Source organism: Ptychodera flava, chromosome 3, assembly GCF_041260155.1.
Source record: "Ptychodera flava strain L36383 chromosome 3, AS_Pfla_20210202, whole genome shotgun sequence".
NCBI classification, from domain to species: domain Eukaryota; kingdom Metazoa; phylum Hemichordata; class Enteropneusta; family Ptychoderidae; genus Ptychodera; species Ptychodera flava.
The window spans coordinates 39856515-39871060 of NC_091930.1; the positions used below are offsets into that span (position 1 = coordinate 39856515).

At 37.6% G+C, this 14546-nt stretch overlaps 1 protein-coding gene across 1 annotated transcript in view; it reads left to right on the top strand.

Moving 5' to 3' along the window:
* The window catches only part of LOC139129999 (FAD-dependent oxidoreductase domain-containing protein 2-like), a 126870-nt gene that overhangs the window by 7672 nt on the left and 104652 nt on the right, over positions 1-14546 (top strand). The window contains exons 3-4 of the mRNA XM_070695715.1: positions 236-493; positions 2958-3203. Of these exons, the coding sequence (XP_070551816.1) occupies positions 236-493; positions 2958-3203 (504 nt within the window). The remainder of the gene's footprint in view (positions 1-235; positions 494-2957; positions 3204-14546) is intronic.

A 14546-nucleotide genomic window follows, 5' to 3' on the forward strand; every position in this document is an offset into this window, starting at 1 on the left:
GTAAACGAAGCTTATTTTTTATTGCACTATAGTAAATACTTTGGCAGCGAGTAAACAGTCATTTCAATGTTATCTGATCAAGGCCTTCATTTCAACTTTTATGTTTGGAGTTCAGCATGTCTCTTATCATTTTTCTTTCAGAATCCATCACCTTACATTGACATGCACATGCATATGATAAGATTGTCGCGTATCGTCAACCTCTGACCTTCTCTGTTTTTTGTCCGATCGACAGGCGATGTACGTGCCATCAACAGCAATGTTTTGGACATGTATGAATTGAAGTCTCTCCACTCGTACTTTGCAATGGAGGCCACTAAACTGAAAAAGTTTGCAGGCGATAAAAGTAAAACGGAGCTTCACTTCAGGGACTTGGTCCTGCACTGGAAAGAGCCAGGCTACTTCCTGAATGCTCACCCATACGATCACGTCATTTCCTGTACAGGTTGGAACTACGTGGACACCACACTTTTCGCTGACAATTGCAAACCAGGTAAGTCCATGTTTTTTTTCCGAGGTCCACGGTTATTTGCAAAGTTTTCGAAAGCCAGTGCCATAACAAATCTAACATCAAGGGGCAGCCAGAAAGCGAATTTAGAGTAATTTTATCATGAGGTGTGTCGATATGTTATTCGACTGTCTATTTAAAATATATTTTTATCGAAAAGAGAAAGCTGATAGCTCTGGCTCTTGTTCAGCGATTTTAAAAATTTCCTGCTTCCTTTGCGCTTCTGTATCTGTTCTATAACAAAAAGCGCATTCGCAATTCTGCTCAAAGTCAAAATTTGCTATTCATGTCAGAAAGACTGACATGTTGCACAATCGTATCACAAACCAAGACAAGTTGCAGCGAAGTACAGGGTTTATCAAATAGATATAACACTGGAAAATCGTTCCCTTCTTTGTTACATGCAGTACTATCATAGACAAACACAACTTTTTAACATTTTGACCGAGGAAGCACATCTGCATCGCTGTTCACTTCTTTGAAGCAGAGATATCAGCAGTAATATTTTATTTTGACAACCAAAATGTAAATCTATATTTTATTTTCTTTAATTTATATTACATCATTAAAATATAAAAATCTAACATATTTACATTCTCTTGTCTTCCGAAAAGTTTGCCCACGTTTTTTAAGTCACACGACACGCCCATTTCCTACACTAACAGTATTTTAAAACAGTCGTCCTTTTAGTCCCTACGGACACCGTCCTGGGGGACTTATAGGTTTGATCATGTCAGTGCGTCCGTCCGTGCGTCCGTCCGTCCGTTCACGCAGATATCCCAGACATGCCCTGGTCAATTTCTTTCAAACTTTGCACAGGATAGTATCCTACCCATACAGATGCACGTCGATTTGTTTGACAATGCGATCAAATTTGGCCGTGTTAGAAGACTTTTAGTTTACACCTCCATAGACTCCCAAGTATAAGGCAGTTACCTTAGACTCCCATGTATAAGGCCAAGAAAAATAAAAATTTAGTTTCTCATCGTATTCATATTGCAAAAAGGATGCAGTGACACAGTTTTTAGTCCCCTCGGATGAAGTCCAGGGGGCTTATAGATTGGGTCATGTCCGTCCGTGAGTCCATCCATATTTCCATCCGTTCACGCAGATATCTCAGATATTTTGACAAAATGTCACGTGACTTCGGTGACCTTTGACCTCAAATATACATATTTGCATAACTCAGAAACCACAAGTGCTACACCCTTCATGTATGGTATGATGGGACACCTTTTGATGCCACATATTGTACCTCATTAATTATGTGCATATCTAATTTATAGCGAGCCAATAGAGCTAGAGGTCTGATTTTTGGTATTAAGGGATAACTTAGCAATAAAATTTTTTTGACAAAATGTCATGTGAGCCCAATGACCTTAACCTCAAATATACATATTTGTCCATAACTCAGTAACCACAAGTGCTACACCCTTCATATTTGGTATGATGAGAGACCTTATGACGCCACATACTGTACCTCATTAATTATGCACATATCTAATTCTGAGCAAGCCAATAGAGCTGGATGTCTGATTTTTGGTATATAGGGATAACTATAGGATAGAAATTTTTTGACCAAATGTTATGTGACCTCGATGACCTTTTACCTAAAATATACGTTTATGTCAATAAATAAGTAACCACAAGTTCTATGTCCTTTATATTTAGTAGGATGGGAGACCTTATGACAACACACGCTTTACCTCATTAATTATGCATACATCTAATTCTGGGCAAGCGAATAGAGCTAGAGGTCTGATTTTTGGCATATAGGGATTAATTAGCAATACAATTTTTTTTTCAAAATGTCACGTGACCTCGATGACCTTTGACCTTGATTATACATATATATGCATAACTCAGTAACCACAAGTTCTATACCCTCCAATTTTGATAGGATATTAGACCTTAAGATGTCACATCTTGTACCTCATTTATTATGCGCATATGTATTTCTTGGCTGGCCAATACAGCTAGAGGTCTGATCTTTTTTCCCGAGTTAGAACCATAACTTAGACATGCCTCATGTGTTTCAAATTGGGAACAACGACATAGACCTATGTGGCCATAGATCTCAACATATACACTCCAGTGATACTTCTTAATGACCACATTTCCCTGCCCCTCAAGACTAATACTCCTATTACAAGTGGGGACCATGTCATTGTCAATGACTTGTCCCTCATAATCCTGATTCTATTTCGCTTTAGCGCTTTCACTGCCTGCTTTGCATGTGTCTTTGTGTCCTTTCTTAAAAATTATGTTTGCTTGACGCCATTGTGGTAAATAACAACCATATTTGTCAAGTTAGCGATTGGTGTTGACCTTCCTTGACTGCCCTCACTGCTAGGTGTTTGCGCCTGGCATGCAGGCTTTTTTTTTGAAAACTGGAAGATTCAGTGCTTCACACTTGTTTACCAGGTTGGTATTTGCGTATTGTTTTCAGCCACAAAGAAACGAGGTATATATCCCTTACTGAAAACCAACTGGGAATCTGACAACGTCGAAAATCTCTTCTTTATGGGAACTTCCATGCAGGCCAATGATCGTCAAGCTGCGTCTGGATTCATCCACGGTTTCAGATACAACATACGCTCTATGCATCACATGATGGAGGAAAGATATCACAACATTCCTTATCCGGTGAAATTGCTACCACGTGACTGCACCCCTATAGCTGACCATATCATCGGTAAGCCAGCAAGCAAAATAACTGCATTTACTATGCATCGCTTAAAGTTTAAAAAAGATGATACAAGTTGTCGCCAACACTTTGTCTTTGCCATAAAATGGAATATCACTTTGGGTCACTTGACCATATTTCTTCAGCAACATCAATGACGGGGTGGGGGAACCTGCAAAGATAAGGGGCAAGGAGATGTGTTTGTGGGTAGCTTCGAGAAAACAACAACAAAAACAACAAACAAACAAAAAACGATTAGGGGCCTCCGATTCTTCCCGCTTCGAAATCTGACACGGATGTCATCTCTGAAAGAAGAGAAAACGGCTATTTCATATAACTAATTTCTCAGGTTGTCCCATGAAGAGGCTGCGTTTAAATCCTCAATAATCGAGCATAAAGTCATTTCTACATGTGCGATCATGGTAAAACAACAACAAAAGCTGACAATTATGGGGAAAACTGAGAAGAACTGTTCACAGAAAGCCCCAATTTTATAGTGACTGGAAAAGTTCAAACTTTTAACTGAAAAGTGTTGAACCTCTAGAAAGTCTTAATAAAAGCAATTATCCATTGAAATTAGGAGAAATATTCTCACTCGTCATGAGGCCGATAGAATCCGACGTCCCGATGTGCTGAGATCCAATAGGCTGAGACGGAATGCCTCACATAAGTTGAAAAGACTATATCTCTCTCACAAGAGCCGGCCTCTCTGAGCTAATTGGGTCATAGGATATTTTTCTCGCGTCTCTCAAATACTTTCAGATTATAGTGACATGCTGAAATTTACAGCAGGAAATATAATCGGTACGATTGTTACATCCTAAAAGCTGTGCACTTTATGGTTGCTATGGAAAGTCTCATCCGAACATAAAACGATCTTGTCTAAGATTGTTTGGACCGCTATCTTCTGTGCTTATTGTAAGCGATGGTGAAGTAAGCCTGGGGTTATTGTCCGCAAGATTAATCCAAATTTCTTATGCAAATAAGTCTCTTACGTCAGATTCTTGTACTACATCAATGCTGCTAATAAACTTGTCATGATCCTTCATAGTATTCATTATAATTCTCTCTCATCGTAGGCCGAGCAAGTGTATCAGCTGAATACATTCATGGGAGACGTGGTAATAGTGCCTGACGATCCCAAACAGCAAGTCCGTTACTACGCCGATTTGCCGATGAAGTACATCTTCGAACAAGAGTGGTTCAAGAACGCCAACATGCATTTACCATGTGTCTGCAGTATACCTTTGATAGGTAAAAGCCCTTCATTTGCACGTTTTATACACATCAATAAGGAGACTATAATTTTAGTTCTCTTTTAAGAAATCAAACATTATTACAGTTTGATGGACCGTGAAGTAAATTCACAAAGTATTACTGAATTGGTCGTTTTGTTGTATGCTTTTTTAAGTAGATGGCGCTTCAGAAATGGAAGACGTTAACCTTTGCTCAAACTTTACTCAATGAAACTTTCAACCGCACTCTTGCCAAGTCAAAGAATAAGAATTAGGAATTACCGTACAAATTTTGGCACTGAAGAAACAAATTACCCAAGATCAATTTATATTTGAAATTCAAAATGGCCGTCATCCCCCTGTTAACTATATAGAGAAGAATAAAATTTACGATTTTCCGAAAACTTAGACGGCAAAAGTTTTTCTTACTCCAAGAGCTTTAAAATGAACACGCACAAAGGGTAGATCAGAAAAGAATCGTAAAGTTTAAGATTCTGAATATCTGTCCTTCAGGTGTATTCTAAGCAAAATGTTCTACATTGATACCATTGCTGAGCATGCAAACTTTATTTATTTATTTTCTTTGCAAAAAGGTTTGATGACTATTCGAGGGAAGCGATGTTTTTCACTCACCGACCCCAAGCTTACGATCCCAAGTGCCAAGCTTTCTTGAGACCCATCCTGACCTACTACCGGAACGGGAAATACGTGGACGACATTGGCGCCGTGGAGTCGTTAGTCCTCCGTTTCGACGTCAAGGAATTCATGTACGACAACCCGGATAGGAACAGAAATAGCTTCAAAAACTTCATCAACAAATATGTAAGTGTGAAAATTGTTGGGTTGTAGTAGTTCAGTTCTAGTTCAGTGCCAGTTTAGTGTCACATGAGGATCAAGCAACGACCTATTCAATTTGATGACACAGTACTCTGTGCGTCTATTTAAGTTAATAAAAGTGCAAACTATATGTGCATGAAAACGACATAAACACATCGCAAGTGACACTTTCTCCCATTCAAACGATTTCTCATTTCAGAGGACAGTTTTAGATACCACATTTTACAGGTAAAGCGCAAAAGCAGACTGTTTAAGAACAGATTCATTATAACACAATTTAACAAAATAATTCACAACTTCGCGCTTGTCCACAGTAACTGTTTAATGGTTGCAGCTTCCGTACTGTCAAAGATGTTTCAGAGAAGTAAAAATGAAAAAAGCCTAGACATTTAAGCAGATTTCATCATAGATTAGGTGTTTCTTAGCATCGATATATCTTGGGACATTCAAACCAAAATCGATTGAGTTCATTCAAATTCATTGAATGAGTAAAGATGACCACCCTTGACCAGAGTGAGAAAAATAAAATGAAATTTTACATACAAATTTTGTTTGAATAGATCGGCATACGAGCTTTAATTCTTGATTTGTGTTGTTTACTATTTTCATATTTTTAGCCTTTTTGTATGTTTCAGGACTTTGATATTTAAATATACTACTATCTTCAACTGTAGCCCTTCTATACTTTTCTAAGTAGATAGACATTGCGTTATACATAGATATATAGATACAAAGATACAAAAATAGATACATAGATACAAAGATACATAAACATAGACACAGATAGATAGATAGATAGATAGATAGATAGATAGATAGATAGATAGATACATACATACATACATACATACATACATACATACATACATACATACATACATACATACATACATACATACATACATACATACGTACGTACGTACGTACTTACGTACACGAGCTAATGCCTACGCTGTGCTATTCATACTTATAACACATAAAAGCTAAATGAACTAGATATGAGGTATGAAATTATGAATAAGTGCATGACAGTTTTAATGGCCGAAGTTCAGGTGATTGAAGCTTTTAAATTACTTGTATTTTCCTTCAGGCCAATTTAATCCGGTGAAAAATACTTTGACTACTTCTTGGAGAAGGAGGAACTGTTCGAGAAAGACGTGGTACATCTCACGGAAGAAGAGAAGTCCAAGTCACCGCCGGAATTTCTCAAGATGGGCAGCTTCAATCACTGCAGACCACCGACCCTGGACCTTGTACCTGGTGCCCCAATTTAAGACAAAAACACGTGTGACTTAATCTGACGTTTCTACTTGTCACAAATTCATGTAATGACGTATTATATGAGCCAGAATACCAGAGCTCATGGAACTGTTGACGATTAGTTGATACAAGCCTGCACGTTTTTCCTTGAAGGCCCCGTTACCGTGTGTCCCTTTAAGTATACTTAATCATGGTGACTCTCAAGAATACAAATGTTTAAAGGGCCAGTAGCAGTAAGCTGGAATGAATTAGTCAGTATTTTTATGTTTAATGACAACAGAAGTTTCTTGTTCCGCTTTTTAAAGCATGGCGAGCAAAAAAGCATTCAGTTGTCAGCTCAGCTTGTACATGACCTGTGTAATTTGCCATTGTTGAGAAGTGAGTTCTGGTCAGGATTCGAATTCAAATGTAAAAAACGAGTTACATATCACACGTACACAGGCGCTGAATTTACAATATAAATCGTCGGCTTTTCAACACACTTTTGGGAGTGGAACAAGAAATTGCAGTCGACATTCCCAACAAAAATAGTGAAAAAATTATGTAAAGGTACTGCTCCTTATCCTTAGATACAAAACTGAAGCTGTCTACTCTTTTTTATTGTTGCTGAAATCATTACTTTAGCATCAGTAATATTGAGAAGAATAACAAGCAAACCTATCCTTAGTTGCACATATACACATATTTTGAAAGAAAAACACCCTCGAAGTAACAGAAGAGTGTACACTCTTTTGAAGAGGATATCCTTGTGTTCGTATCTTGGATTTAATAAATGTATCCGTTCATCCTAAGGTAATGTTTCTATCAAATCAAGAATGTAAATAGCAAAGGAGGAGCTATGCTTGGATAATTGCATGTCAAATGTTCAATAAATCCTTTAGGCTCCGAATATTATAGTTACTGCTTCTGGATCTTGCATTTCCAGATACGGGGTAGATCGCCCTGGATCATTATTTGACCCACTGTGGAGTGAACCTACGGGCTACGTTTTTGAAGGAAAGTTCACAAAGGAGTAAAATAACAGAAAGCATTTCCGATATCGCAATTATAGAAAGTAATGGTTCACAATATGCCCAAAATATTACCATTTCTTCAACCAGATCAACTGTAATTATGAAAAAAATTAATTGCCTTTGCTAATAACCGCAGTTTGCAGACATTTGCATGTTGGTCAAAATTTGCTGGCACATCATGAATTATTACGAGCTTTAACATTGCAAAATATTACTACACATCATACGAAGTCACAACCCAGACGCAATGAATTATGGGCAATATTTTGTGGTGGCGTGTTCGACGGCAAGGATTACCCCTTTTGCAACAGTCAGTATCAACCTCCATCGATCAACCCTCGAGTTTTAGTTTGGGATTTGGTGGTATTGTGAACTTTGTAATATTAATCCAGAAAGTCGTCACACAATAATTCCCTAAATTTCCTGCTCACCGCAACAATTAGTCCGCGAGAGATATAGGGACACTGAATGAGGTAATTTTCAAATCTCCTCAAGTTTAGTTTCATGGCAAATTCCGTCTTAACCCTTCACTTTTTTCCCGAATAGTGAGAGAAGCCTCACCCTGTACATTACTTGAACAGTGTAATGACTGCTTCATAAATCGATGATTGATGCCACGCTGGTTCAGATTTTTGTAGGCCTAATCTCGCAGATAACAGCGTTCTGGTTATCAGTTGCGCCCTGTTTGCTATATGATATAAAAACTGGCCAGGTACACGTTGATGTCGTGATCATTATGCCGCAAAACATTTGCCTCACGTGTTACAGGACGTCAGTACGTTGATTTTTTGTACATAGCTTAACACAGCAGGCCAGGGTACGTAGCCTTGCTGCAGAAAACAATATCAGCTGTACATATAAGACATTAAATTGCTCACGACAAGTGTCAGAGTCAAGTGCCATCAAGGTGCCATTTCTAACACAGTCAATAGAGCCCTGTTGATCTTGACTAAATCTTGTAAATATTGTTGAGGGTAGCACATTGTAGATCATTTTTTTAGTATGACATTAGCTTTCGGAGACAACAGTCTCCTTCATCAGATGTACTTGTAGAATGGACAAAGAAGCAAAAGGCCAAATGCATCATGGGTAATGGACAATGTCTAAAGGAGGTGTCGATGTGAAACAAAAAGAATTTGAGCAAAGGTGTAAAAACACGTTGAATGAGGACAATGGTTGGAACAACTGGGGAAAAATACAGCCAACATAGTTATTTGTAATGTGTTAAAAATCCATAATCTCGATTGAGTCCTTCTTTGACACAGTCGAAATATTGTATGATTTTGAGTTCTTCAATCTCTCTGCGGATGGTGCTTTTACTACGAATCTTTCTGAGTACAGCCACACGGAAATCATTGATAGAACACAGCTAGTATAATTCACAATATTTTCATGACTTAATACACGTATGGGGATCAGTTGTTTACTTCTTGCCCTTTTCACGGTTTACTTGGTGACTCGTGCTAGCTCGGGCCTACAAAGATTATTCACACACTTAGACAACACAGCTAAAAGACTATTAAAGCATCCTGTTGCAGGCGAATTTTCCATAAATCGTGATTACTAAGAGTAATGCACCTATGTAGCTAGCATTGCAGCCAAATTAATAGCTTTTACGATGTATGAAGAACTTGATAGATTTTGAACAAGTGACTGAACTATCTAGTTTTAACGCACGCATATCAATATAATATCTTATATTACCATGCCCTGTCCATTGCGTTTTGATCGGTCGAGCTGAACCACGTGACTACCCACAAATACACAGTAATGGTTTGTTTTTATGCCCGTGAATATGAATAATATCCTACACATTGTAACTTTACGGCTAAAATGAAAATTGCGATTTGTACAAAATTCAACCGCAAATAAAAATGGAGCATTTGTCGACCAAGTTTAGACGCTTTTTTTTTCAAAACAATCTTCGGATTTGCAAAATTTTGGCAGCGCGCGCACTACTCACTGTCAAGTTCTGGGGCCCCCTTGTCGTTCGCAGGGGAAATTTTCGTAAATTTTGACGGTTTTCCAGTGTTTGTTGATAATATAGACTCCGCGCTGACCATTAACGTGTATTTATGGGCGCGGGCGAGAGGAAAGCCAAATGTACGGGCTCGGCAAGCCTCGCCCATTAGTTTCTGGCTTTCTTATAGCCCTTGCCCATAAATAAACGTTAATGGTCAGCGCGTTGGCCGTTTTTTCTATAATAGTCGCGCCAGCGCCTTACACCACGTCGCATTCGCAGATTCGTAATATATTATGCGAGTAACCGGAAGTGTACCCAACTCAATTCACGGGCCACACCATGTTTTTTGAGTGCTCGTAAATAAACAAATACGAAACGTGCAAAATACTATTTTATAACATGCTATTAATAAAATATATCTCTTTATTAGCCAGCAAGTATTATTATCAGCCTTGTCACTAGTACAAAATATCGCAACTATTATGCCAAAAAATAGAAAAAGAGAGATAAACTGTTGTGCATATGAGTGAAGACATACACAGAATGATGGGACTGAATTTTAGAAATGCGCTCTGTGTGTCAATGACTAGAGGCAAAAATTGCCAGTTTGTAGGCGGAACGCTCGTTTTTGGCCTGTAAGTGGAAGTTGGGCAGTACAGTTACTAATGCAACGATAATAATGGCACAATACACCCCGTTAAACACAATTGGTAGTTATCATGGTTAAAATTGCCATTTACGTCCAATATTTTACACACTAAAGAGAAAATCTTTCCTGCAGAGTCTGACATCGTGTACGTGAACTTTTCATCAGAGGGTAAACTGGGCATAATTCCATTTTATCCGTCACCATTACTAATCATGAATCCATACAAATAACATTTCTAATCTTAACAGCTGGCGCGACACCAAGGCCGAGCCCTATGTAATATTACAAAATAGTACACCCTTTCATGCTGTGGCAAGATCCTGTGTTGCTATGAGAATCATTGATACAATTCAACAGTATCCTAGGGATATTTATTCACAGTTGAATCCACTCTACAACACAGTGATTTCTGTCATAAAAAGGATATTGCTCGATGTCCTAGTGTGCATGCTTAACAACAATTTTTCGTTTGCTTTTGACAATCTGAGATTTTGGCCTCTTTAACTATACCCCAAGAAAGTCGTTTTTTGATACACGAGATCAAAGTAAGATACCTTAAAATTGTTCGTCCGTTAAATATGGACGACACATTGAAAACCTATATATGCGCATAATTGTAAGATCAATGTTAACAGTTGACATATAACGACCCTTACTAACAAAGGTCTACCCGAAACATCTGCGGTTTTATTTAACTATCACTGGTCTTTTTAATCCAACTTTATATCTGATTTTGATTGTGAAAATCAGGTTGGGTTTCCATATGAAAAGTTGCTGCCAAAATACCGTTTTATTTTACGATAGCTCTTTTGCTTTCCATCAATTTTACAAATTTTCAACAAGGCTGGTTTTGTCCAATCGAAGGCGGTGAATTGATGACACAGACATGCAAAATTGCTCAAAACGCGGATGCAAGTCCATAAAAAACAGCGATGATCAGAAGTGCTGTGATCGTTTGCAAGAAATTGAAAAATACCTAAAAATCGGTTATCGCTGTACGTCTACCTCCTAGTCGGTTACAGATTCATCTCACATGAGACTATTCCACTGACTTCTAAGTGGATGCAAATTAACCATCGTCCTAACGGAAGTTTCTTAAGGTCAAACTGTTAAGCTTACCCGATAATATTTGGATGTTACTATAAGGATAAGCACCCCTTTTAATGTAGTGTGTGCTTTGAACCTGATCGTTTGAAGCCGTGGCTCAAATTTTGTCTGGGAAAATATTGCCAGTGTCTTGCGTATTCGTCTACTTGATCGAAAGGCATGCGGCAGCTCATTCCAGCTTTGGTCAAATTGTAACGTATCAGTGCTAAAAACAGGCTCTTCTTTTAGCAAAGTGTATGAATTTTGAAACGGAGAAGTTGCAAATAAAACTGTACGTGTCTCGAGATCCAACAGCGCGTTTTGCTAACTTTATAATGCGTTTTGATATTTCAACTTGTGGTTTTCTTTCTTTGTCACTGTAATTTTTGGTCCGGTATTTATTTGGACTGCTGTGGGAAAACGTCTTAATACTTCTCTGTGTTATCAATGCACAGATAGCTCTTGGTCTTCGTCTGTATTTCAAATTTGCTGATGTTATTCTAGGTTTGTTCACTTTTCTTATTTTGTGAATCTTATTGATGCAATAAATAAATAAATAAATAAATAAATGAATAAATAAATAAATAAATAAATAAATAAATAAATTTACAGCCACCAATGGCAAAGACATTTTGCATACACTATCCTTTCGGCCAAGATACGTATTCTGGTGCCCGGTATCGAATATGGAACGACCGGACATTTTGATGTCGCCAAATACATATAATTGGCTTGAAGGAATGATGTGGAACATAGGAGTATATCAGAATACGCTTATTTTAGAAAGCAAACCGTGGTTACAATATCATGTGCTGTTTGGATGCGATAATAAGCAATACAGCTGGAGCCGTGTCTCCTTGTTCACTGACACTTCTATCACTTCTTTCATTTAATATTCAGCACCAAACACACCATCAGTTCGACCCCATGAATTTTCATTTCTGTACAGGCGAATCACATCACCTGTATAAATAACTCAGATACTATGAAATTGCCATCGAGTAAAGTTTTAATTTATTGATTGGATTTCCTTCGGTGATTCGGTGCCAGAGATATCAGTCCGCTTTTTGACGCGGACTGTTGACTTGTACACGGAGTTAAAAGATAATGATAAAATTTGAAAAAGATGCATTGATCAAAATATGTGATTCGGAAATTAAAAATCACTGCAAGGGTGTGAGGGCGCTTTCCAAAATGCAAACATCGGCTAGTAATTGTCGTAAGCCAGAAGTTGAATCACAACATAACTTTTGGATGATCCTGTACGTCAAAAAAGGTGTAGGTGTTGAGCAATATGCAGGAACAAGATTCTTTATTCTTTTCTCTTTCCCACCAAGAGACCTACACAGGGCTTCACCGGTTACCGGTTGAAATTCGGTCTCCACTGCTTAAACCATATTTCACAAAGCCACTCACAATTTAACTCCGATTACATTAATAATATTTTGATAACATTCTCCATTGGTAGCTCCAAACCTCCAACAAGAATCTCTTAAAAATTCTGAGATCACGTTCAACAGTCTATCAATGTACATTATCTGTTGCATTTGTAGAAGAGAACAACAGTTCCCCCAAACCGCGGGTCATTGAATAATACAATGAGATTTTGTAAACACTTTATGTTTCGGGGTCAGTAAGTTTGACCTTGTTTTCGTGTCTTTTTGTTTGCTCTTATTATTTATCAATTTTTGTATTCGAGCTCCATGAAATATTACATATTACATACAAAGCTATAGAGTTTAAATACAGATTAATAATAGCAGCTTCGTCGTCAAAAAATCCTGTCTTAGGTCTGTCTATGACCTTCCACAACAGCACCACATATACTTAATATGGCACAAGACCACTAATTAACTTCCCATAGGCCACCACAGTAGCCTTGAGCTCAATTTGCCTTTTTAAAACATTCAGCGGCACGAATCCTCTTAACAGGTCAATGTCAGCTTGACTACTGATGAATTTTTTGTGTTTGCAGGTCCACGCAAATTTTGAGATAGCGATGAAAATAGCGCTCTCAGTGGTGTTATTGACAAAATTCAGGCTGATTGGTATCATTTCTCTGGGCTCAAGAACTCCCCATATTACCACAGAATGCTTCAGCCATTGTTCACAACACTCTGCATTTTGATTCAAGCAGAAAAATATCTTTACAAAAATAATTCAAATGAAAGTTCAAACCAAATAAGCATCCAAACATGTATCAAAACTTCAAGGTCTGCCTATTTTTCTTCCGAAATATCTTGGTTGGGTAACGAGCCCAGAAGTGAATTAGTAGTCCGTGGGCTAGAGGGGTCTACGTGCACCCCCCCCACAGGATAACAAACCTGTATTTTTCAGAAGCCTTGGGATCCCTAGAATACGAAATGGAATTTTAACAGAAAAAATATAGGGATGGAATAGCTGTTATGGTCATGTTTTGAAGGGTACCGCAAAATCACCATTTTGCAACCCAATTGCATTTTCGTCAAATCTGTCTTCTTGTAAGTCATCTGCTGAGCTTATTTTTTAACATAACCTCACTTGTTTGGTATCATTAGAAAGGCAATTTATTCTTCTTTAAGACGACATATTGCAACATGCAATATATTCTACAGTTTTTGTGAAATATGACCAAAACTTACCCCATACCCCAAAGTTTAACATTGCAAATTACAGTAAATCTCAAATTCTACCAATTTTTTAGCTAGGCAGAATAAAAAATGCAATTCTTTGTATGAAATTGGTTTTATTTGGTACAAGGACATGTCAGAAATATGAAATAGACTTTTAACAGGAAAAATATTGGGTCTCTACAGCTGTAACAGTCATATTTTGAAGGGTACCGCAATATTACAGTGTTGCAGATTTGCATGCATTTTTGTTAAAGCTGTCTTCATATAAGTCACCTGCTGAGCTTGTTTTTGAATATAATCTAACTTGTTAGGTATCATTAGAAAGATAATTTACTAGTCTTTAAAATGACATATTGTACATGCAATACCTTGTATTATATTCATGAAATATGACCAAAACTTACCCCATACCCCAAAGTTTACATTGACAATTGCAGTCATAGCTAAAATCAAATTCTACCAATTTTTTAGCTAGACACAAAAATCTGCCCATTTTTGCTATTAAATCTGTTTTATTTGGTACAGGGACATGTCAGAAATATGAAATAGACTTTTAACAGAAAAAATATTGGGACTCTACAGCTGTAACAGTCATATTTTGAAGGGTACCGCAATATCACAGTGTTACAGATTTGCATGCATTTTTGTTAAACCTGTCTTAACTATAAGTAATCTGCTGAGCTTGTTTTTGATTATA